The sequence below is a fragment of the Crotalus tigris genome, unplaced genomic scaffold (genome assembly GCF_016545835.1).
Source record: "Crotalus tigris isolate CLP2741 ecotype Arizona unplaced genomic scaffold, ASM1654583v1 scf7180000017668.6805642782:7212621, whole genome shotgun sequence".
NCBI lineage: Eukaryota > Metazoa > Chordata > Lepidosauria > Squamata > Viperidae > Crotalus > Crotalus tigris.
Genome location: NW_024096554.1, coordinates 4,267,033 through 4,290,209, shown reverse-complemented (window position 1 = coordinate 4,290,209; position 23,177 = coordinate 4,267,033). Strand labels below are relative to the sequence as shown.

The following is a 23,177-nucleotide window of genomic DNA, read 5'->3' as shown; positions in this document are numbered from 1 at the left end:
CGGGTTGCTGCATTTTGCACCAACTGGAGCTTCCAGATGCTCTTCTTGGGCAGCCTCATGTGGAGTGCATTATGAAAGACAGGAGATGACTAGGGCATAAATGACCATGAGTAGGTATTGTTGGTCCAGGAAAAGGTATAACTGGTGCACAACCCACAGTTGCACAAAGGCACTCCTGGCCACGACTGCCACCTGCTCTTTGAGCCGGAATCATGAGTCCAGGAGAACCCACAGTTTATACACAGGATCTGTTTGGGGCAATGCCACCCCATCTAAGACAAAAGGTGGCAGTTCTCCATGGATCAAAGAACCCCAAACCCAGAGTAACTCAGTCTTGCCAGGATTCAGTTTCAACCCGTTGCTCCCCCTCCAAACCCCTAACAGCCTCCAGGCACTATGAGAGGGAGATCACAGGCTGAGACATAAAGCATATTGATGATATCTCAGTCCATGGTGACGGATGATCTCACCCAATGATTTCACATAGATGCTGAATAGGAGCGGAGAGAGTACCAAGCCCTGCGGGACCCTGCAAAGCAGTGGGTGAGGGCTGAATCTCTCACCTCCTATTAACACCAACTGAGAGTGGCTACAGAAGGAGGAAGTGAACCAGGATAGCACAGAGCCCCCCACTCCCAACCCCCGAAGCTTCTCCAGGATACCATAGTTGATGGTATCGAAAGCCACCAAGAGGTCAAAGAGAGCAAGGATAGATACACTACCCCCTTCAGCTCCCACCAGAAATCATAAAAAAGTGCAACCCATATCCAGGCCTGAATCCTGACTGGTAGCACTCTAGATAATCCATTTCATCCAGAAACCTGGAGCTGCCGCATAACCACCTTCTCAACCACCTTTCCTAAAAAGGGAAGATTGGAGATAGGTCAGAAATTATCCAACTGGGTGGAATCCAACAATGACAATTTAAGAAGAGGGCAGTCCACAGCCTCCTTAAAGTGCTGGAGCATTACCCCCTCCTGTAGAGAAGCATTAATCACCACTAGAGTCTACCACCTGTCACCTCCCGGGAAGCTTTCACAAGCCAGGAGGGATATGGGTCTAAAACACAGGTGCTGGCATGCATAATCCTGTCCACTTCCTCAGGAGCAACAGGATCAAACTGTTCCCAGATAACAGGGCAAGAACCTGCCTCAGAGGCCTCCGTCAGACCAGAAACCATACCAGTATATAACTGGGAACAAAGTTGAGCTATTTTGTCTTCCAGAAAATCTGCAAATTCCTCAGCACACCCCTTCAGGTGGACCTCAGTCTCCTTCCCCAGGAGGAGACGGCTCACCTAAAAGAGTGTCACTGGTCAATTATCTGCAGATGCAACTAGTGCGGAGAAGTATTTGCACTTCACCACACAAATCACCACAAGGTAGGCCTTAATAGCAGCTCTTACCCATGTTTAATCGAGTTCATCCTTTTTCTTCCACCAGTGGTGCTCTAGATGTCTCTTCTTCCATTTCATCCCTCTCAGTTCCTCTGTATACCACAGAGGGCAGAGAGGTCTATGGATGAGGATAGGTTGCATGGATACAATCCTACCCAGAGTCTCAGTCACCTTCCTATTCTAAACAGTGAATAAGAGCTCAACTGGACTGTGCAGGAGATCTGCAGTTATAACCCCCAGGTCCTTCTGGAACCTATCTGGGTCCAGTAGTTGATGGGGGGGGGGGTAAACTAATCTAATAGGTCTTGCCTTCCTGAGGCGGGTACAGCTCTCAAGAAACTCATTGCCACCAGACTGTGATCTGGCCATGACAGGGAGACCAAAGATAAATCCATCAATTCCAGGTCCCTTAGGCAGTGCTCCAACAAGAACACTAAATCGGGTGTGTGACCACTATTCCTAGTCAGGCCCTGGATAACCTGGGACAGACCCATTTCATGGTTTCCATGAAATCCCAGGCTACCTCTGACCCCACCCAGGGATGGCAGATTGAAGTCCCTCAGAACTATAAGCCTGGGGGACCCCACTGCCAGGCCTGCAGTGAGGTCCAGGAGCCTAGATAGGGAAGCTGCCACAGAGCAGGGAGGCTGGTACAGCAGCAGCAATCCCACCTGATTCTTTGAGCCCAACCTAAAAAAAAAGGTCTCACAGCTGGGCACTTGTGAAGCCATGCCCCTGGAGGCTGCCAGAGATTCTCTGATAACAACAGCCACACCCCCTCCCCAGACCTGTGCTGCCATGCTCAATAATCACTGGGCACATTTCTGAGAGGGGACTACCTCCCTCTGGGCCAGCCAGGTTTCAGTTATACAAGCCAGATTATTTTTTTTCCAAAGCTCTTCTGTGGAATATAATATTGAAACTGGGTCATCTCAAATAGTTAATAATTATAACCCTGAAATGCTGATAGTCCTAGAAAGAGATCCTGATAGTTATATTTAGGTCTTTGTAGATCCTGTTGATGAAACTTTCACCATAACAATGTGCTGCTTCACTATTAGACATTAACAGAGAAGATTTTTGGTAGGCAAGAATTCATCCATTCTGGATAAGAAGAATAGATCTATTGCAGTAACATACATAACCATTACTTTTGCTATCAGAATTAGTAACAATCCTTTTTTTAAAAAATATGGATTTGTTTATTGTCAGTTTAATCTCAGTTTAATTGGTCAGTATTCCATGAGAGATTCATTGCTGAGGTTTTGGTCACCTCATATATAATTCGTAAAATTACTGCTCAAATAGATACCCTAGTATCTACTTCATCTTAGGTTTCCTAGATGAAAACGTGGAAGCATACTACAGAACTTATTTTTTCTTTTGTCATTGTGGATTTCTAGAGATCTAGAAGTATACAATCCAGTGCTGGGATTCAGCCAGTTCTCACCATTTCGGCAGAACTGGTAGCTAATTTTTTGATGCCCAGGCCCAGAATGGACTTCCAGAAGTGGCATCCACATAGAGAACCGGTTGTTCACATATTTGAATCCCACCACTGGTACAATCTATGGAGATGTTAAAAGACAATTAACTATTTAATAATAGTGAGAATTAGGCATTGCAGGAAGTTTGATCGAATTATGGTGATGGTAAATATTTTAAGTTATAAAGAGGTATATGTTGCAAAGATTTAGTAAAATAGCTATTACATAAAATATACTCAACTATCATTAAGCAAGTTATATTTTCAAGGTACCGTACTATCAATGTTAGAAATGCAATTTTTGACTTTATGTTTGTTACAGTTGTTAATTCTGATTATTGTTTACTGATTGGTTTGTTCTCATTGCATATAATCATTTCATCAGGTGGGTTATTCAGCGATAAACAACAATAGACAGTGTTTGGGGGCTTTTGTTCATTTTTTCTTCTATTGCCAGTGTTCATGTTCGAAAACCAAATTGTTGAATCATATCACACAAATGTGAATTACATACCTCTGACCCACACTTGCAGCCACCTTATTACCCGGTGGCATTCATGTCTGCATATGTAAATGTGTGTGTGTGTGTGTGTGCACACATTCATGCACCACCTTTGTTGAAATCCAATGCTGAATAATTGTGCATTTATTTCCACTCTTCTCTGTGTGCTTCTCAGAATGTTGCACTCTATCCATAAATTTTGTATTACACGCACATACATACATTATGCCTTTTTAGACTTTCTGTGCTTGAAAAGAACACATAAGCAATCTTTTGTCAGACTTCTGTTTGGAGACTGATATACTATTCCTAATTTTTTTTTTACCTAACAACAATAAAAATTTATTTGGATCATTGAGCATAACAAAAGATAAACAGCGAAAGCATTACATAAGCATCTAAAAAATTGATTTGGGGGATATTCCTGACAAAGCTTTTACTGATGATTAAGTAGATGGATGGTTCATGAACCAGCAGTCTTTAAAAAACAAATCACTGAGGCATTGGGCCAGATTTAAATCAGGAAGGCACTTACATCTAATCCTGAAATTGGGTTTAATTTTTATTTATTTTAATCCAAACTTGATGTCTGAATGCAAGAAAATGTATGCTGAAAAAGCAGGCAGTCTGAATTTCCCTGATTTGTTAGACTGAAATGAGTATATTTTTTAAGCACTACAGATATAGTTACTGTTTGTAATTGTGTTAAACACATCCAGCATCCTTAAGAAAGGTAGGTTCATTCTCTCTTGCCAACAAAAAGCATTCACTATGCTTCCTTTAAACCCTGTTCTCAAGCCATTCCCACCACATGGATAGAAACAACGCCAGCAGAAAATGGCAAGCAGTATAACCAAATGAAATCCCATGAGTTTGGCTGTGTGTTTATTTCCAGGAGCCAGAAATTAGAGAGCTTAAAAGAGTGCAGCCCTCTAACTGTGGCAGTTATCTCCCGGTGGATACTCAGGAACGAGCTGTATCTGGGAGGGCTTCTTCCATGCCACGCCTGACTGTGGATCCCCAGGTAAAAGCAGGTGAAACAGTGACTAACAATAGGACTATATCATTACAGGAGACCAATAACCCTTTCCTACAGGAGGTTTTTGCTTTATTTGAACAGTGAAACAGACTGAAATGTCACTGATACCAATTCAATTGGCTCCCTATGAATGTGAAACATTCCTTTAATTCTAGTATTATAGATTCTGAACACAGTGCCCCAATGAGACAAGGAAGACTCCAATCCTGTTTTACAGATGGAAGTTGGAATATCTGTCCTGAACTACAACAATGCAAATCATTATAATTAAGTCTCTCTTAATTTGCCCGGCTACAACCTTAATCAGTCCATAACCTTCTTCCAAGACTTCAGTGACCCTGGACAGTAGAGATTGGAGAGAGCCATCTTCCTGTTCTATTTCAACCAAGCCTATTGTCGATTATAGCAAGAATCCCAACCATTTGAAATAATCCTTCTACTTCTGTCATCTGGATGTATTTTTCCCTTTAAACTTAGCCACTTTCTCTTTCAAGCTTCATTGTCCTAATATACTTGTTTACATGCCTGCTGCCAAGTATCCTGTCCTGGTCAGTCTTGGCCATAATCCACGTATTTGTCTGTTGAGCAGATTTTTTTTCTGTTTGTCTGTCTTGTAATCAGTTTTGATTAACAGAGAGATAAAATACCTTCTCAGGTTTGTAATCATAATTTATACATTTTTTCAGTGATCAAGATTTCGATATCAGATTCTCCCACTCTGAAGGCACTTGGGCTGGGTTATTCTCCCATTGCTTGGAAAAGGAAATTGAGAAAGAAATAATGGCCTGTTCCATACAGTATCCATGTTCCGGCCCAAAGATGGCCCACATACTGTTGACCTCTTATTACCCACAAACTCCTGAGATAAGCTGAAGCCAGTATAAATGATCTAGCCTGGAAGTAGCATTTTCCTTGGGAAGAAAGGAGAAGATTCCCATATAAATAAAGTCTCATGGAGAAGGAAGGGATCTGAAATTCTGAACTCCAGTTTACTTGCTGCAGAACTTCATTTTCCTTTCTGGCTGCCAGACTTTTTGTCCCCATGATCACTGTTATGTGGACAACAATGTTGCCAGACAGAGTAAAAGATACATTATGGGGCAGAATTTTTCATATTTCCCTGTCTCAAAGGTTCTGTGTATGAGTCCAAAGTCTTGTAGTTTTTGCAGATTTGTTAGATTATTAAATTATCAATCTGATATTGGTATTACTATCAGCATCACATAACCTAATCAGTTTTTCTCTTCTATCTCTCCTTGTATCATACTTTCCAGTTGTACAAAACTCAAATGTTTCCCTACCCTGAAATTCCAGTACTTTGATATAAATAGGGCTTCTGTGAAGCATTGCTTTGGAAAAAGTAGAATCAGTGGAAAGGAAAGAAGAGGAAATTTTGAGATTCAAAAAACATAAAAAGTAAAACAAGCAGACAAAGGGTCAGGAAGCAGGCTGAGAATGGATACCATGAAATTGCAAGTTAGATGAGTAAATAATATTAAACAAAGCTTTATTTTCATTTAGTACAACAAAGGCCTAGTATCAAAGTGATAAATGTAAGGCTGAATTGTTCCACTTGAGTCTTCAAGAGTGGAGCCATATAAATAAAATATGAAGGAAATACCTAGAATCTAGAACTCAGCTGTTAGAAGGAAGACTAGAGTAAAGCTCTTTTCCCGATGACATGTAATTTTTCTGTATATAGGCAAAGCTTGTGTATGGAAAGTAATTTGGCCACGTGAAGTCTAAGCTGCAAATTGAATTAATTGGAACGATAGATTATTACTTTGAATTAATACAAGCCAGATACAGAGTAATTAATTCACAGGAAAAATAGATCATACAAGGATTACTCTGAATACTCTGAATCATATTCAGAGTATGATTCAGATCATAATCTGAATTTTGGATGGCTTTAAGTATACAATAATGCCCAATAGCAATTTTGGATAATGGACATTTTGTTCTCTTGCAAAAATTGCAGTAGAATTCCTTTTTATCCTTCCTTTTCTAGCTTTTCTTCCCTTTCTTTTGAACTTATCAATTTCAGTAGACTTATTGCAATTCAGATTTTGTTCCAAGACTTAATTTTAGCTGACAAATCTATTTCTAGGTAAGCTAGAGAAAGCTATTGTTCTATATGTACAAATGTCCTTGTAAAGTGAAAAAAAACAGTCTGTTTCCCTGAAGTATTTCCCCTTTTAAAACTAAATACTTTTTTAAAAAGTCAAGATTCTATGTCTTATTTTAATGTTAGCAGGAGAGAGTGTCAGTACGGTACAGTGGTTAAGATATTGCAGATTCTAGTCTACCCTCAGCCACAGAAGTTCATGGGATAACTTTGGCCTAATTACTGTCTCTCAGTTCAACCTATCCCAAGGGTTGTGGCTGTGAGGAACATAAGGAGAGGAGTGTTATGTATAAAACCTTGAAATCCTGAACATTAATCAATCAGTAAGCAAGGCACCATTACTGATTAAGCTAGGCCATATTACAGGCATGCTAATACTGGAAGAAATGATTAAGTTCTTCTCTGCCAGTCCTGATCTCTCTCAGTAGAAAATAGTGAAAGGTGCATTTCAGAACATATTTAAAATTAATTTCCAGACTCCCCTAGAGTGTATTTCATAATTATGTGAAATAGTTTGGCTTATATTCATTCAGTTCAAAAGAATAGACTCTCTTTTAGCCTAACACCATTAGCCTATGTGGATTTAACATCTGATCTATCAACCTCTCTCATTTCAAGCAGATTTAAAAGTATGTAGGTCAAGCTGTCCGACCAAAATTCTCAGTCCTTGTTGTTTAGGCAATAGATCTGGGATGTGAAGATTTGAGTAACTAAGCAATGAATTAGATGACATCAAGAACATGACTAACATGGGTTCTGCTCTGCCTGAAAAGTGAACAGAGTTCCCCAAAGAGTTGGTGGTGTTATTACTCCTGTTACAATTTGCAAGGACTTCTGTTGCTATAGAAACAGGTGTGCTTTACACTGTTGTGTTGAATGGGAGACCCTAGATGAATATTAGAAAGGATAGTCCCAGTCCAAGCTCTTGGTCTCTGATGGGATCTATGCAGAATTGGGAAAATGGTCCCCAACATAAAAACTATCATCCCAGAGGTATTCCACCTTGATGGGCAAGCCAAATGCTTCCTTTATGAGAACTAGTTTTGGTACCAGGCTAGAAACCAGGAGAATGTCAGTTCTAGCTCCACCTTAGGCATGACAGCTGGCTCGGTAACTTTGAATTAATCACACTTTCCAGCCCAATCACAGGATTGTTGTTGTGGAGAAAATAGGAGGAGGAAGGACTGTTAAGTATGTTAGCCACCTTGAGTTATTTATAAAAATAATAAGAAGATTGGCTGCTTGGCATGAAAGTCAGAGCAATAGCAATAACAATTAGACTTATATACCGCTTCACAATGTTTTACAGCCCTTTTTAAGCGGTTTACGGAGTCAGCATTTTGCCCCCAACTATATGGGTCCTCATTTTTCCGACCTCAGAAGTATAGAAGGCTGAGTCAACCTTGAGCCCAGTGAGACGAACTGCCAAACTGCTGTCAGCTGGCAATCAGTGGATGTAGCCTGCAATACTGCATTCTAATCACTGCACCACCAGAGAACAGTGTGATGCAGTCAGTTACTGTCCAGTAGATGAACGCTGATAGGCTGAAACCTTTGTGCGCTCTTTGAATGAGGAAGACAAGCTTTGATTGACTTTTGGTCCTCTGTGGGCACTATAGGCTGAGAAAAACTAAATATGCTGACTCCTACATCCTGATCACTTAAAAAGAGCAAAATGTTCAACCATGCATCATTTCAATTCAAATCTTCAATGCAGAAGCTTTGGGCAGTGCAAAACCTGATTATGTGAAAGTGCTCATTATCTGTCTATAAAACCGAATTTGTTCTGCTTCTACTTATTTCATTACTCACAAGAGTACAAAGATGCAAACACTGTAGGGCCTATGGCATGGGTAGGCAACCTCAGGCTATGCTGACTCAGTAATTCTGGGAGTTGAAGTCATAAAAGAGCTGAGGTTGCCTACCCCTGGCCTAGGGGAAGGCAAAATAGATAAGCTTATATTAGCCAAAACAAATAGTAACAAAGGTGTTATATCCTCCACATCTCTCTGATATTAAAATGTCTTCATACTTAGCCAAATGAGATAACTCCCTGTGAGAACAACTATACTTAACTAGCAAATCCAGCTGCTGAAACCAGCAGTCATTTGCAAACCTTTAATCCTTCTTCCATTCTGGGATACATTTCTAGGTAGTAACAGATCCTGGCTCCATGAGACGCTCATTTTCTACCATCCGAGATAAACGGACAAATTCCTCCTGGCTGGATGAGTTCTCAATGGAAAGGAGCAGTGAAAATACCTACAAGTCTCGTCGTCGCAGTTACCATTCTGCACTGCACCTGTCTTCACGCCGTCTCAACACAGATTCAGGTAACTGAGGATGAGTGGGACTTTTTAAAATACTTCTTAAGGATGAAATAAACTGGACTCTTCTGAAGCCACCAAATGATTATCTTTCTCCAACAAAATTGAGTAAAGTTAGAAAACACTAGGGCTATGCGCAGATCTGGATATGAACTCACCATGTCTTTCCTAGGATCAAAAGTCAACCCAGGTGATGATGCAGCTGTTTTAAAGAGTTTCCATCAGGTATTACATGCACAGCCACACACTCTCTGAATTGTTCTTCGTCTTTTGAGTCTGGATCTTTGCACCGCCTCAAAAATGCAGACTGCTTGTTGAAAGACTACTTCTTACATGGATAGGGTTTTTTTAATTAAAAGTTTTAAAGGTTTTATACAATATATACCCCAAATCCCTCCCCCCTTCCCCCACTTCCCAGAGCTGATTACAGGGTTACAATTAAACAATCATAATCTAACTAACATTACCCAACTATACAAACAATCAAATCCATAACATACTTTAACTCCTTTTCAAAATAAATATTAACAAATTAAATACAAAAATAATAATATAATTAAACCATAAAACTAAAACTAATATAAATTCTACCATATTAAACTATTAATAATAATCTAAAATTTACTCATAAGATAGATAATACTTTTTAGTCTCATATTTATTCTGAATATAATCTATCGATCTTCTCCAAACCGAGATATATCTTTCTTGTGAGTAATTCTTCAAATAACACATGGATAGTTTTTAAATAGGATCTATTTTAAATCATCATCTCTTGCTCAGCTTTGCTAGTTCTATACTATCTAAAATATGTTATTACTCTTACAGATAGCATTGCTTTTCAACTGCTAATGGGCCCTCACCCATCTAAAAGCTAATTTATTCAAGTTCCAATTAAATTGTATGACTTAATTATAATAGCCTTTTTTCAACACATGTCGTAGAAAAGGCATTAACTGAAATGCAGGATATAGTATTTGATATACAAAAGTAAGATTTTTGAGCCCACCAGAAAGAACGTGGTAATAAACTCTTGGCATGAATTTATTTTCCATAATATTTTTTTTGTAGAAACGACACTGTGTTAATTAAAATATAAAAGATAAGATAATATTTTCTGGAATGATTTCCATTGTGTCAAATTTCTCAGCTTTGAAATATCACTAATAAATGGAAATTTTTCCATATTAACAAAATGAGCAGTTTCTAACAAAAATGTTAGTCACTCTGTAGCAGCCACATGTTGTCTCTCAGATTGCTTTTTATATTTTGCCTTTTTATTTATTCATATAGCCCCATAAGTGTTCTTAACAATTTATGACTCATTTAAGAATATGAATGCAGGAAGCAACCTTAATTTGAGACAACCCACTGATCCATCTTACTCAGTACTTAAATTGGGAGGGGTACTTCCCCAGTCTTACTTTGAAATGTCAAGGATAGAACTGGGGTTCTTTTGTGTGCAAAGCTTTGCAGGAGCTTTAAAAATAATTTCGAACTGGAGGAATGGGCAACACACCAACACAAATGAGAGAGATGATTTTCTTTAGGGTTCAGGGTCAGGACAAGATACAAGTAGTCCTCCACTTATGACCACAACTGAGCCCAGAATTTATAGTGCTAAGCAAGACAGTTAAGTGACAGTTAAGTTTTACCCCATTTTACAACCTTTTTTGCCATAGTTATTAAGTGAATCACTGCAGTTGTTAAGTTAGTAACATGATTATTAAATGAATCTGGCTTCGCCATTGACTTTGCGTGTCAGAAGTTCACAAAAGGTGAACACATGACCCTGGGATACTGCAACCGTCATAAATATGAATCAGTTGCCAAGCATCTGAATTTTGATCACGTGACCATGGGGAGGCTGCAATGGTCATAAGTGTGAAAATTGGTCATAACTCACTTTTTATGTCAGCATTATTTGCATATTTCCCCCAATGATCTGGGTCTTCATTTTACCGACTTTGGAAGGATGGAAGACTGAGTCAACCTTGAGCCTCATTAGGATTGAGCTCCTGGCTGTGGGTAGAGTTTGCCTGCAATACTACACTTAACCACTGCTTCACCTGTCAATGTTAACATAGTATGGTTTTCCTGATTCTTCACTTCTTTTTTAAAGATAGAAACACTTTCCTTCTTTATTTCCTATAGTCAAATAAACAATTTTAAAAAAATATAATTATATGTGTGTCTCTGTTTTCCATCCCACTCTGATCTGGGTTTCTCCCCTGCTCTTCCACAAGCATAATTTCTGTTGGAAGATTTTTGTATATGTTTAGCACTTATAGCTAGTTCTGATAAAAATAACAGAACAATAACATTTTGTTCTACAAACAGATTTTCTTTATGTTTACCCAAAACACACTAAACCTTTACATCTTGATTTTAAAAACAATTAAATCACTGAGCTGATTTATCTTTTACTGGCAGAAGAAACTTGCTCCTTTCCTTTCCTTTTTCTTTTCCACACTGAATAATACCTGCCTTGTGTAAAGAAGGGGCTTTGTTTATGAAAGTTGATTTACTGCCTTGTGATAAGATCATTTGATCAGGGTGAGACAATTCCTTTCAACAATAAAAACTTTTTTTTTAACAAACCATCTGCAAGCTAAATTCTGTTATTAAGTAATCAAAATAGTGACCTCAACTAGATGACTTCAGAAGATTATCTTTAAGGACATACAGTTTTAATTTATTAAATTTCTATGCCATTTCCCCTACAAGGTGACTCTGGGTGGCTTACAAATTATAGAAACAAGTAAAAATAGTTAAAATATTAAAACAAACCAACCTTAAAATATTATTAAAAACTGTGTTAAAACTATGCCTACAAGAGCCAAGGGACAGATGGGCCAGGAATGAGGTCTTCTTATCCCACCAGCCACCTCCAGCAGTGAGCGACCCCCTTGGGGCCCCAAGCCAACTGGCGAAGCCAGGTTTTAATACCCTTCTGGAAAGCCAAAAAGGGAGAGTGTAGTTCTCACCTACTGTGGAAGAATGTTCCATAGGGATGGGACTCTTCTCCTTGTGATCTCGCCTGCTTCAATTCCTTACCAGATGGGATCTGTAGCAGACCTCTTCCACTGGCATGAGGAGGAGGATGTTGATCCACTGAATTTTATGGATCCTGTTTTATAGTTGGTGAATTCAGCTTTTCCATTAAATAGGACAGAGTTTTCTACAAATGGGCTAGGAACTCAATAAGAAAAAACTATCAGTTCAGGATCTGCAAAGAAAGGAGGTAATGATTGCACAAAATTCTGGAATATGCCTCAAGAGAGTTTACAGTCCAAATATCAATATGCTCTTAAAATAAATGGATAGCTAAAATGGCTGCATGAAGAACTGTGACCATTATTCCATTTCTTTGCATGTATGAGAAGGAATCGGCTACAATAATATGTACAGCCACTGTTCTTGCTTGACAAAGCCAAATAGAAAGAATTGGAGAAGTTAAGGCAGACATGTCAAACACAAGGCCCAGGGGCCAGATGCGGCCCGCAAAGTGGTTTCATGTGGCCCGCGAAGCCATCCTGGAAAAAGTGAGCGAACGGCCCCCGCTGCCTTGGCCCTGGCCCTGGCCAAGGCAGCCAGGAGCCAATGTACAATTTTGTGGTGGCCATCTATACTGAAACACATTCAGTCTTAGTTCCACAAGGCCATCTGGAAACAGTGAGGAACCAGCCCCTGCCGTGTCGGCCCCGCCCCCTGGGTGTATGCTGGGGAGGTGTCACCCTTTGTGAGGAATGAAGAAATGCACCATCGCCTGAAAGTGGCCAGCAAATGGCCTTCGCCTACTTCACATATCCAGCTTGATGGGCTCTGGAGGAGGGGTTTCGGCAGGCAGTGGGGCGCTCTCCTCACAGTGCCAAGAGCTGAGCCAGGTGGCGTGAATCTGATGAGAATGCTGCCTAGCCCCCAGCCTGCTCAGTTTCAGCAGGCAGCAAGGTGCAAAGCTGGTGAGCTTCACACCATCTGGCTCAGCCTCCCGGCGCTGTGAGGAGAGCACCCGGCTACCTGCTAAAACTGGGCAGGCTGGGGGCTGGGTAGCATTGTGCAGGTAACATTGACTCTCATGCTGCTCATGGCATCCCCTCCCCCAGAGCCCACCAAGCCAGATATGTGAAGTAGGTGAGGGCCATGTACTGGCCACTTCCAGGCGATGCTGCATTTCTTCATTCCTCACAAAGGGTGACACCTCCCCAACAACATTTCTTGCCTGTTTTTCTCCCTCCCACAATTCAAATATTTTCCCACCACTCTGTACTTAGGAAGGAAGGAAGGAAAGGAGAGGGAGGGTCTGAGGGAAGTCCTGCCCTGCTGCCCTTTTACCATCCCCTTGCCCCCTCCTCCTGGCCTATCCTGGGAGTCTCCCATCCTATTGCTAAGGAAACTTTGGATACAAAGCCAGGTCTCTTCCCATGGAGAGGGAATGGGCCTCCCTCTGACTTTGCCCTCCTACCCATCATGAGCAACCTGGGTAAGGAGAGCAAGCACAGCAGCAGCAGCCTTGAGGAGGAGCTACATGTAGCTGAGCACCCCCTTGGGGAAGTGGGGCTGGGCTTGGTGCTGCGGGTGCTCGAGGGCCAGGCTGGGCATTTGACCTCTGCTGCCCAGGGCTCTGGGCAGCCCGCACCACCATCCAGGGCCCCCCACATGGCCTAGAGGAGCATGGCACTTGCCCTGGTCCCATCCCCTTCTGCCAGAGCCCCTCAGATCTGTCCTACTCCTGCCCAGGCCCCCACAGGCACCCTTGACACGAATGATGTAGAGCTGGCCACACCCACCCAGTAGACCACGCCCACTCCATCCACACCCACCCGGTTAGCCGCACCCACCCTGGCCACACCCACCCGGCCCCCCAGAGGGCAACCGCAATGCTGATGCAGCCCTCAATGAAATTGAGTTTGACATCCCTGAGTTAAGGCAATGATTTAACAATACTGAACTAGTGGTGTCCAAATGTAACACCAAAGAAGATTTAATTTGCCAGGACTATAGGCATTTAGTTATATGTTACACTTATACCCCTACTTTTTTTTTAAGCAACCCAGAACAATTTATGTGGTTCTTTCTCCTAGTAGCTTGTCTTTACAGCAGTCTGAGAGGCAATAGCAGTGCCATAGGAAGCTCCATAGTTCAGTAGGAATTTGAACCTGAGTCTAGCCTGATATTCTTCTTCAACTATACCACACTGGCTACTTATAATAAAAGAGCAATGGAAGACCCATGACAAACAATGACATTATTATAACAATGGCTGTAAGCTGATGCAAAACAAATGCAAAAGTAGAATGCTTTAGGCTGTTCTATATACTTTTTAAGTCATAAATATTGTACAGTGAAAGTTAGTAATAGCTTCAATAACAGTGGAATGGTCATGTAAACAGTAAAGGGGTAGAAAAATAAAGTGTAAGGGATAGCTTTTGATTTGATGGAAAGGTTAAGGAAGAGAAAAATATTTCTCACATCAAGCATTATACAGAAGGCAGAAGGCATTCCCAAGTGAGAAATTTTCATGTAATCCTGCCATTTTTTTTATAAATAGGCCATCGATCTGATACACATCGGTCAGGAGGCAGAGAACGAGGCCGTTCCAAGGAACGAAGACATCTACTCTCTCCAGATATTTCTCGTTGCAACTCAGAGGAAAGGAGTCCACAAGCAGATATTGATTCTCCAGAGCGACATCATTCCAGGTCTCCCAGTGAAGGCAGGTCACAAACTCCCAATAGACAGGTGGGTGTAAAACTGACAAAAGATCAATATCTGGAAACATTGGTGAAATGTTTGGAGCAACTTCCTAATATACTTACAAGAAACCTTTTAGAAATGTTTGCTTCCATTTTTGACGAACTATAATATTTAATACCAGATAAATGAAAGTTAGTTTTAGTTATGGTTCACTAGAACAGGCTTTAAACTATAATTAAGATCAATCACAATGTACAATTTTAAAAAAGGGTTCTTCTGTTTTGATTAATATTTTTCAGTCTATGCTAAATATAAATGGAAGCTTTCACTCTGTTTTGCATAGCCATGTTAGAGGGGGATGTGAAATGCACAAAGCAGCTTTTGACAGACTAATTGGTTTTCATTGAGTTAACATGGGGTGAGATCCTGTCAGAAATTAAATTGGATATTCGTGTATAAAAGGCTAGAGTAAGCTAGAAGCATATTACAAGAATGTGGAGGGCAAACAAGGATCCATCCTTTGACCCACAGCCTCAAGGGCTGTAATGCATTGTTTTGGCTAGGGTGAACAACCTGTAGATACTATGAGGGCCTCCATAACGTGTTGGTGCATACAGCAAAGTGACTCTGCAGGCAGCACTGAAGCTCAGATTGGCCTCATAGAACCCACATATTCCTATTATGGTGAAAGTACATTTCCTTACTTGCCATGAAAATCTCTACTCACTCTCTAAATTGTGGCATCAAACGGTTGCCCTTGAATTTCAGTGTTCAGACCCTTAAAACATTATCATAATACCGAAGGACAGATGTCTAGAGGAAGTCAACAAAAATATCCAGAATGATAGAAATTCGTGACTGTTATATTAAGCTTCATGGGGCACAATGGTTCAGCAATTAAAAACACTGAGTTTGTCAACTGGAAAGCTGACAGCCTGGGCTTGAGACCCAAGCGCCATGCAATGGGGTGAGCTCCTGTTACTTGCTCTAGCTCCTGCAAACCTAGCAGTTCGAAAGCCTGCAAATACCAGTAGATAAATAGGTACCAATTCAGTGGGAAGGTGTGTTTTGTGCACTTCAACATATAGTCCTCCTGGCCACAAGATCATGGGAATGTCTTTGGACAATGCTGACTCCCTCAGCTAGAAACAAGAGGGGCAACATCACAGGGGAAACCTTTACCTTTATATTAAGCTTCAGCATTTTCTTTAAATTATGCCTTTTCTATTTTTTTTCCAAATGCCACACTTGACTCATGTGTGGATGGGGTGGATGGGCTTTAAATTATAATACACACTATTGGTTTCTTCAGTTCAGGAAAGATCGGTCAACAGAGACAAAAGTGTTCTCTGCCCTTCCTGCCCTTTCCAGCAGACCCTTTCGTTGAGGCGGGGCCTGGTGTCTGCTGAACATCCCAGAACTCTGTATCTGGCTTTTCCCTTTCTTGTAGGGCACAGGCTCCTTGAGTGAGAGCTCCATCCCTTCTCTGTCTGACACCAGCACACCAAGGCGAAACCGCCGTCAACTCCCTCCAGTGCCACCAAAGCCACGACCCTTCATCTCCTACACTGCTATGATGCAGCACTGTGGTGACACCTCCCCACCACCTGACGACAGTGAGGGGGGCTCCCCTCTGCTTTCTGGGACTCTGGAGACAAACAATACCTGCTTGACTGAGTCTTCCAGCTCCCTCCAGGGAAAGCAGAGCCTTCTCTCCACTCCCCAGCACTACATCTCAGAGCCTTACCTGATGCTCCAGGATGACTCCCACGCTTCAGACTGTGGTGAGGAGGAGACACTCACTTTTGAGGCTGCTGTGGCCACTAGTCTTGGCCGCTCCAACACAATTGCATCGGGGTCCCGCTCTAGGCATGGTTGGCAGATGCCCAATGGGCATTACCGGAGGAGGAGAAGAGGAACGTCACAAAGCATGATATATGGGGCTGGCATCGAAGTACTAAGTGATACGGAAGAAGATGACAAGTGCTAGAAGCAACTTCCTCTCCCCTGTCCCCCTTGATGCATGCTGATTGCCACATTTGAAATGAAATGAAATGGATATCAAATGCAGGGGGAAAAAACAGAGCCATTGTGCAAAACAAAGTCAACTCACAGCTTCTTTGTCTCCCTTCTTTTCTTTTGCACAGAAAAGGTGCACCGGCTTGTTAAATGACAGTGAAACAGGGCAACAGCAACCTTCATCACAAAGCCACCTGACACGGTATCCCCCAAAGCCAAGAGTAAGGAGGGTAGAATTTACTGGAAAAGCAGAGCAAAAAAAATAAGCTAAAGGCTAAAGGTTTTTAAAGCATCGTTTTCCTGCCCCCAGAAAGAAGATCCTTGAGATGGTGGTTGTGGGTGGGATCATGTGAGAGATTCAGGGCTTGAGAAAGGCCTTATCTCTCTTGGGGATCCATCCTACAGGTTGACCAGTAGGACCGGTGAATTCATTGCTGGATCTATGCAGAGCTGCTTCAGGGTGAGATCCTAGCATTGGATCCTTTTGCAGTCCTCTAGACAAGTCAGCTCATTTTTCAAAAACAAACCAAACAACTAATCTTGGGACAGACTTTTAAAAAAAGAATAGGGTGAAAGGAAGGGAGGATAGTCTGGGCAAGAATGAGAAAAACCCTTGGTTTAATGAAAGCAAACTGATGCATAAAGTATCACTATCAGTGTGATAAAGGAGAGAATTGTTATGATCCTAAACGTACTAACCAGTCATTCTTGGGCATATATTCTGAGTTTAGAAAGAATGGAAAGTGTGTATATGTAGAGATTTATTTTAATACATTGGTAAAGGTCAGTGCTAAGGCTATATGTTGTCTGACCTCAGAGATAGGAAGTATTTTTACTCAAATTCTAGAAATACTTATCTGAGACTTCCTCCCCGAAAGAATGATGTATATTGCTGGCACATCCCAGCCTAGGAGTGAAGGCTTTGTGGAGAACACTGGTGCTGATTTTCTCCTTAAATGAGCTTTAAAGTTATTTTTAATTTGGTAGGATAAGAGGGGAGCATGCCAACACTGAACATTTGTGTTTCAGAGGAACTGAGTTGGCTTAGGTTAGGAAGAGGATCTGGTGGGAAAGTTTTTAAGTTTGCTTTTTTTTTTTTTTAAATCTTGAGGCCCACCAGATGTTCTGGGACAGAACTTTTATCCACTCTACAACTTCCCCAGTAAAAAAGAAGAACAGTGAGAATTGTAGTCAAAAACATCCCAACTAAATTGTATGGGAAGTCCAACAATCTCAGTAGTTAACGATGGTAACTTTTCCATCCATGAAAGACCTCAACACAGGGTAGAGGTGATTTCACCCACCCATCCCTTCTTTCATCATCCTCTTATTTTGGTAGGAATGTTCTTTTCTGAGCTGGAAGGCAGGAAGCCCATTAAGACAGTAGGTGGATACATGATCTCCTCCTCTTTAGAGAACTGAAAATAACTGGTATTTTAGTTGGTTACCTAAACAACCATTTGATTCCAATAGCAGCAAAACAAGTTTCCTAAAAAAGCTGAGCATTATTCTTTTCAGGAAGAAGCAAAACAATGCTATTATCCTTTTTCAGAGCAGGATAACAGCCTCCTGATGTTCAACTTGATCCAACAGTTGCCCTCAGCCCAGTTATCAGAACAACAGAATAACAGAGTTGGAAGGGACCTTGGAGGTCTTCTAGTCCAACCCCCTGCTCAGTCAGGAAACCTTACACCATTTCATCCAATCAACTTTACATCATTTCAGACAAATGATTTCCAATTTCTTTTTTAAAACCTCCAGCGTTGGGAGTATTCACAACATCTGAGGTTATTAAATCTGATTTGTTTTTTTACTTTAAAACTCTGGGAGTTACTGATGGGAAATTTGTAATGTGAGTGGTTGGACATGCAGAAAGACATGCTTAAATTTTGTATAGAAGCTCTTTTTTTTCAAGAAGGAAAAGAGATGGGCACTTTTGTGCTAATTTCCTTATTTTCCTAGAGATAGTTTTTTTCATTTACCACGTTCTCTGATCAATTCTCACATAATACAGGGATATCTATCCTAGATTTCATTCTCCACCATGCCTCCTCTTCATTGTTGAGTTGCAATCTAGTTAATCCACCAACATATGTCTCTAGCAATCATTATTCAATTTCTGGAGAGAATTGACTGCGAGAAAGAAGCATTTTTGAGAGCAATCCCAATAAATGATAATGGACAGTGAACCCAACTAACAGGGTGGCATGGGGTTGCCTGCAGGATGTGGTACTTTAAAAAAACAGGCAGAGACTGTTTTTCAATGTCACTGTTGTGGCTGCCATCTTTTTTTGCTAATCCCCCCTGCAGAAAGCCCTGATGTGGCATGGAATAATGGGATGACTCTGCTAGTGCATTGTTGATGCTTACTCATAGTGTTCGGATGTTTAGGTTCATTTGGGGTATTTAAGTTCATTTGCTTGCCTTGCCAATAACACCTGGAAAAAAAATGCTAAATCTATAGGTGTTGTTTGTGCTTTTCAAATGTTGCTTTGGGGAGGAACATAATAACTTCTTACACATTTTCAGCCAGTTGATTCTGAACTGACCAGTAACACCTATCCAGGTTTCTCAAGTGGAGCCTTTGACCAATTCTGCCTGAAGTTACCAGGGATGGAGCCTTCCAGTTTTTAAACATATCCTGTCTCTTTAAACTTAATATGGATCAATGATGGTGCATTTCCCCAAGCTGAATCTGGAACATTCTGGCTGATAGAACAGCATAGAGAGATTTGGCAAAAAGTACAGGATTCTTATTTTAGTTTGTGGCTCTGGCTAAACTAGCCCACATTTTTTTTTCTCCAATATTAAGGTCAGGGAATTCTTCTCCTTAGCCAATCTTTAGCCTAGCCCTAATTAGCCTACTTTCTGCTTCCTCCCTTTTGTAACTCTGTATATCAGTGACTGTCTCATCACCCTAGGATGCACGTCTGGCGTTGAACTGCAGGGGAACATCATACACAGTCATTGTCTCTGATTGTCACATGCCATGTCATGTGGATGATCAGTTTCTGCTTTATCCTTTCTGTCAAATTCATGGGTATTCCCAATCCTGACTTCAAATGGGGAAAACCTGTGCTGCTTAAAATTAGTTATGACCAGATAATTTAATATCTGAGGATTCCTCAAAGGAAAACGATGATAGTAAAACCAAATTGGCTCAGTTTTATCATTATGTGAGTTGATCTTAGACATTGTCTTTGATATAATTAAATCCATTTCTGTTTTATATGGATCTGAAATGTTAACATAATTTATAAAATGGAGCACAATGTATATTTAGCTTTCTTCATACCAAAATTAATAATAGTTTATACTACATACTATAAACAGCATGACAGGATTAGAAGATATTTCAGTTAAATTTGCATTGTCTTAGCCCCATCTTCTTGGAAAGCTGCAATAGTCAGCAGAAGTTCTAGACCAAAAATACACATAATTACCATATCAGATTTTCAAAATCATTTCACAAAATGTTTCTACTTCAGTAGCTCCATCCTATCCCAACCTGTATTTTATATTTTATCATTACTTCGTAAAGCATATGGGAAGACAAATATTAAAATTGATATAACATTCCTGTTTTAAATCTAGAACCATCGTATCTGAGCTGAAAAAAAATGATCTCTAGACGGCAGCAAATAGTTTGCTGCCCCATAGTGGTCACACAATGTCTTGCATCCCAATAGTTCTATTTATGCCATAATCACCTTTCATTCCATTATCACTTTTGTCAAATAAGGTTCTTTGAGGCAGTATGAAAATGTAGAAAGCTGGTTAGACAACTTAAAAAGTAGCTTGGAAAGTGCTTCTCTGATATCATCTCCAACCTGTGAAATAATTATAATCTTTCTTCAACATTTCATCAAGTCTCCTGCTGAATTTTCTCTTCAAGGTGCTTTAGTACTTCCAGGGTTTTTTTTATTTATATATTAATATTCTAAAAGAGATCAACATTAAGGAAAAAAGAGGCACTATTATAGGCATTATAGTAATTTTGTTCTCCAAGAGGGTGTCAAAAATGATATGGCACAATCTGTTTTTAGCTGCTTCTAAACAGTAATATCTACTTATATTTTAGTATTAAAGGTTAAGCACTATTAAAGAATTCCACTTAGCAATTAAAAATAATGAGCCGATACAGGTTAGCTACTTCACGTGTTCTAGCGTACTATATATTTAAAGAAAAATTTATTCTTCACCATGAAATGTTTTATCTCAAATGAATTGCTTCTAATTAAAAATCCATTCAAAGTCAATATTTGCGGCAGTGGAATACTATAAAAGTCATTCTTCACGTGAAGCTATGTGTGCTCTCGCTGAAACATTTTTCCTACTGTTGGCTAACAGTGATGCAAGAAAGGAGAATTAGCAGTCAAGGGAAATGTTTAGTACAATCCTTTTCTATTTGCCTTCCTCCACTAATTGGTCACTTAGGGGAAAACAGAAGGCATGAAATGACCAAGGGAAGAATATGATGAAGGTAATGAATAGTTAAGCATCTCAGTTTACCTCATGAGATAGTTCTTATTTTCCTCCCAGATGGATTAATGACATACACAGTACCTTTTCATCTTCTTTACCCTCAACGCTTCATAGATCTGGTCAGATGGACTAAGACAGGGGTAGGCAACCTTGGCTCTTTTATGACTTGTGGACTTCAATTCCCAGAATTCCTGAGACAGCCATGCTGGCTCAGGAATTCTGGGAGTTGAAGTCCACGAGTCATAAAAGAGCCAAGGTTGCCTAACCCTGGGCTAAGAGAAAGAAAGAAAGAAAGAAAGAAAGAGAGGCATCCTGGATCTTCCTCTAGAGCCTTGTGCTGCACTTTAAGCAAGCGCATTAGCAAGCTCTTGCCTCTTTCACACAGAGATGCTGCTCTCCACATTATAAATCTGGGAAGGTCCTCTTTCCTACCTTGCCTACATTGTAAATTGCAAATAAGCACAGTTAACAACTTAGACTGATAGGTGACCTTCAGCTGGGAAACCACAGGTTAGTGCCAAGCTGTATATCTCAACAACCCTAAGTACAGGTTTCTGCACCAGAGACAGACTGCTGAGTGATCTCTAACATAAAGCAACTGCTTATTGTAAAATTGGGATTTTGTTGCCAGGTGAGGGGAATATATCTGAGTTCCCTTCCTATTTGATTAACAGCAAAACCTGAACCCTCATTAAGATGTTGTGGATGAAATTTTAGTTCAGACTTCTCTCTCAGTCAATGGACAAAAACATTTGTTTCCAAAATTATCCAAACAGCAGGTGTAATTTATGTCACTTGTGTCAATTTATATGTTTGAGGTAATTATGAAATTATCCAAATGATGCAAATTTATGCAAATGACTATTATGAATACTATACCTATGCAAATATAAATTGACATAAAAGATGCAAATTACATCAATTAAATTTAGCTTCCTAGCAATGATCTATTATTATGATTTTTTTTTACAATATTTATCGCCTGGGGGTAAATAATGAGGGACAGATATGTAACCCAATCTGGCAACAGCATTTAGTAGAGTTGAACTGAGGCTGGTGAGTAAGAAGTAATCATAAGGATAAAGGCGGAGTTGAGGTCGCTGTTTCAGAGTACATTTTAGTTTTGTTTCATGTATTTGGTTAAACACGACTTGTATTTCCTGGCATAAATAAGACTTTGAAATTATTTGCTATTGTTAACCTCTCAGCTGATGTCAGGCTCAAGGAATTACTGTGCTCCAAGAAAGCATTTGAAAATGAAAGGACTTCTTTTGAAACCTGGTTAAAGCTTCCACCCTATATCATTCTATAACCTAACAGATGCACAAAAGGGAGGGAAATATTTCCAAAGGACAAACAGAAGGCAATATGATTAAGCTCTGTGAAATGCAAGAGAAGGGTCCTTTTAGATAAACTTGGAGACAAATCCAAACTTGATTCAGTGAAGACCAAATGCAGAGGGGAACCAAAATGTCTCCAATTGATGTCTACGGGTAGTGGTCAATGAAAACAAATGTGGTAGCCCAAAACAGGTGTCCATTTCAAGCCTCAAGTAAGCTCCTAAAGCTATTTCATCTTAATTTGGTAACAAGGCCAGCCAACCCCAAATGGAGGCTGCAGCCAATTCTCTTTCATTGATGCTGAGTTGGCAACATGTTAAGCCGGTGTCACTATACAGGTCTCTCTTCATGTGGTGAAGCTTCTGGGTCCTCAATGCACTTCACAGTAGAAGCAGCAAGGGGATCAGTTCTCTGCAGTGGTAGCAGAGCACCTCATCCAATGTTAGATGATGCTTTCAGCATTAAAAGTTGATGTGGGAGATATATTGTAACATAAATGCTTGTTTAGGTTGGGAAAAAAAAACCCACAAAGAAAGAAAAGAAAATTACAGATCTGTAAAACTTTAATGGTTTTTTTTTTGTTATTTTGGTTTTTTGTTTTTGTTTGTTTTTATTTTTGGTCAAAGAAAATAAAACCTTGTTGTAAAGAATAACTTTTGCCTACACCTTTTCTCTTTAAAAGTTTTTTTTAAAAAAATCCTCTCCAAACTGTACACTATGTTTTAAAAAAGTAATATATTTGTATTCATTTGTTGATA

At 40.2% G+C, this 23,177-nt stretch overlaps 1 protein-coding gene across 3 annotated transcripts in view; it reads left to right on the top strand.

Moving 5' to 3' along the window:
* CACNA1E (calcium voltage-gated channel subunit alpha1 E) overlaps positions 1-16,649 on the top strand; it is a 253,324-nt gene extending 236,675 nt beyond the window's left edge. For 2 of the 3 annotated variants that reach the window (XM_039337124.1, XM_039337122.1), the window contains 4 exons: positions 4,280-4,408; positions 8,704-8,884; positions 14,430-14,620; positions 16,026-16,649. In XM_039337124.1, the coding sequence (XP_039193058.1) occupies positions 4,280-4,408; positions 8,704-8,884; positions 14,430-14,620; positions 16,026-16,565 (1,041 nt within the window). In that variant the 3' untranslated portion in view covers positions 16,566-16,649. The remainder of the gene's footprint in view (positions 1-4,279; positions 4,409-8,703; positions 8,885-14,429; positions 14,621-16,025) is intronic. The other variant, XM_039337123.1, reaches the window with a different exon arrangement.
* The last annotated feature ends 6,528 nt before the right edge of the window (positions 16,650-23,177 follow it).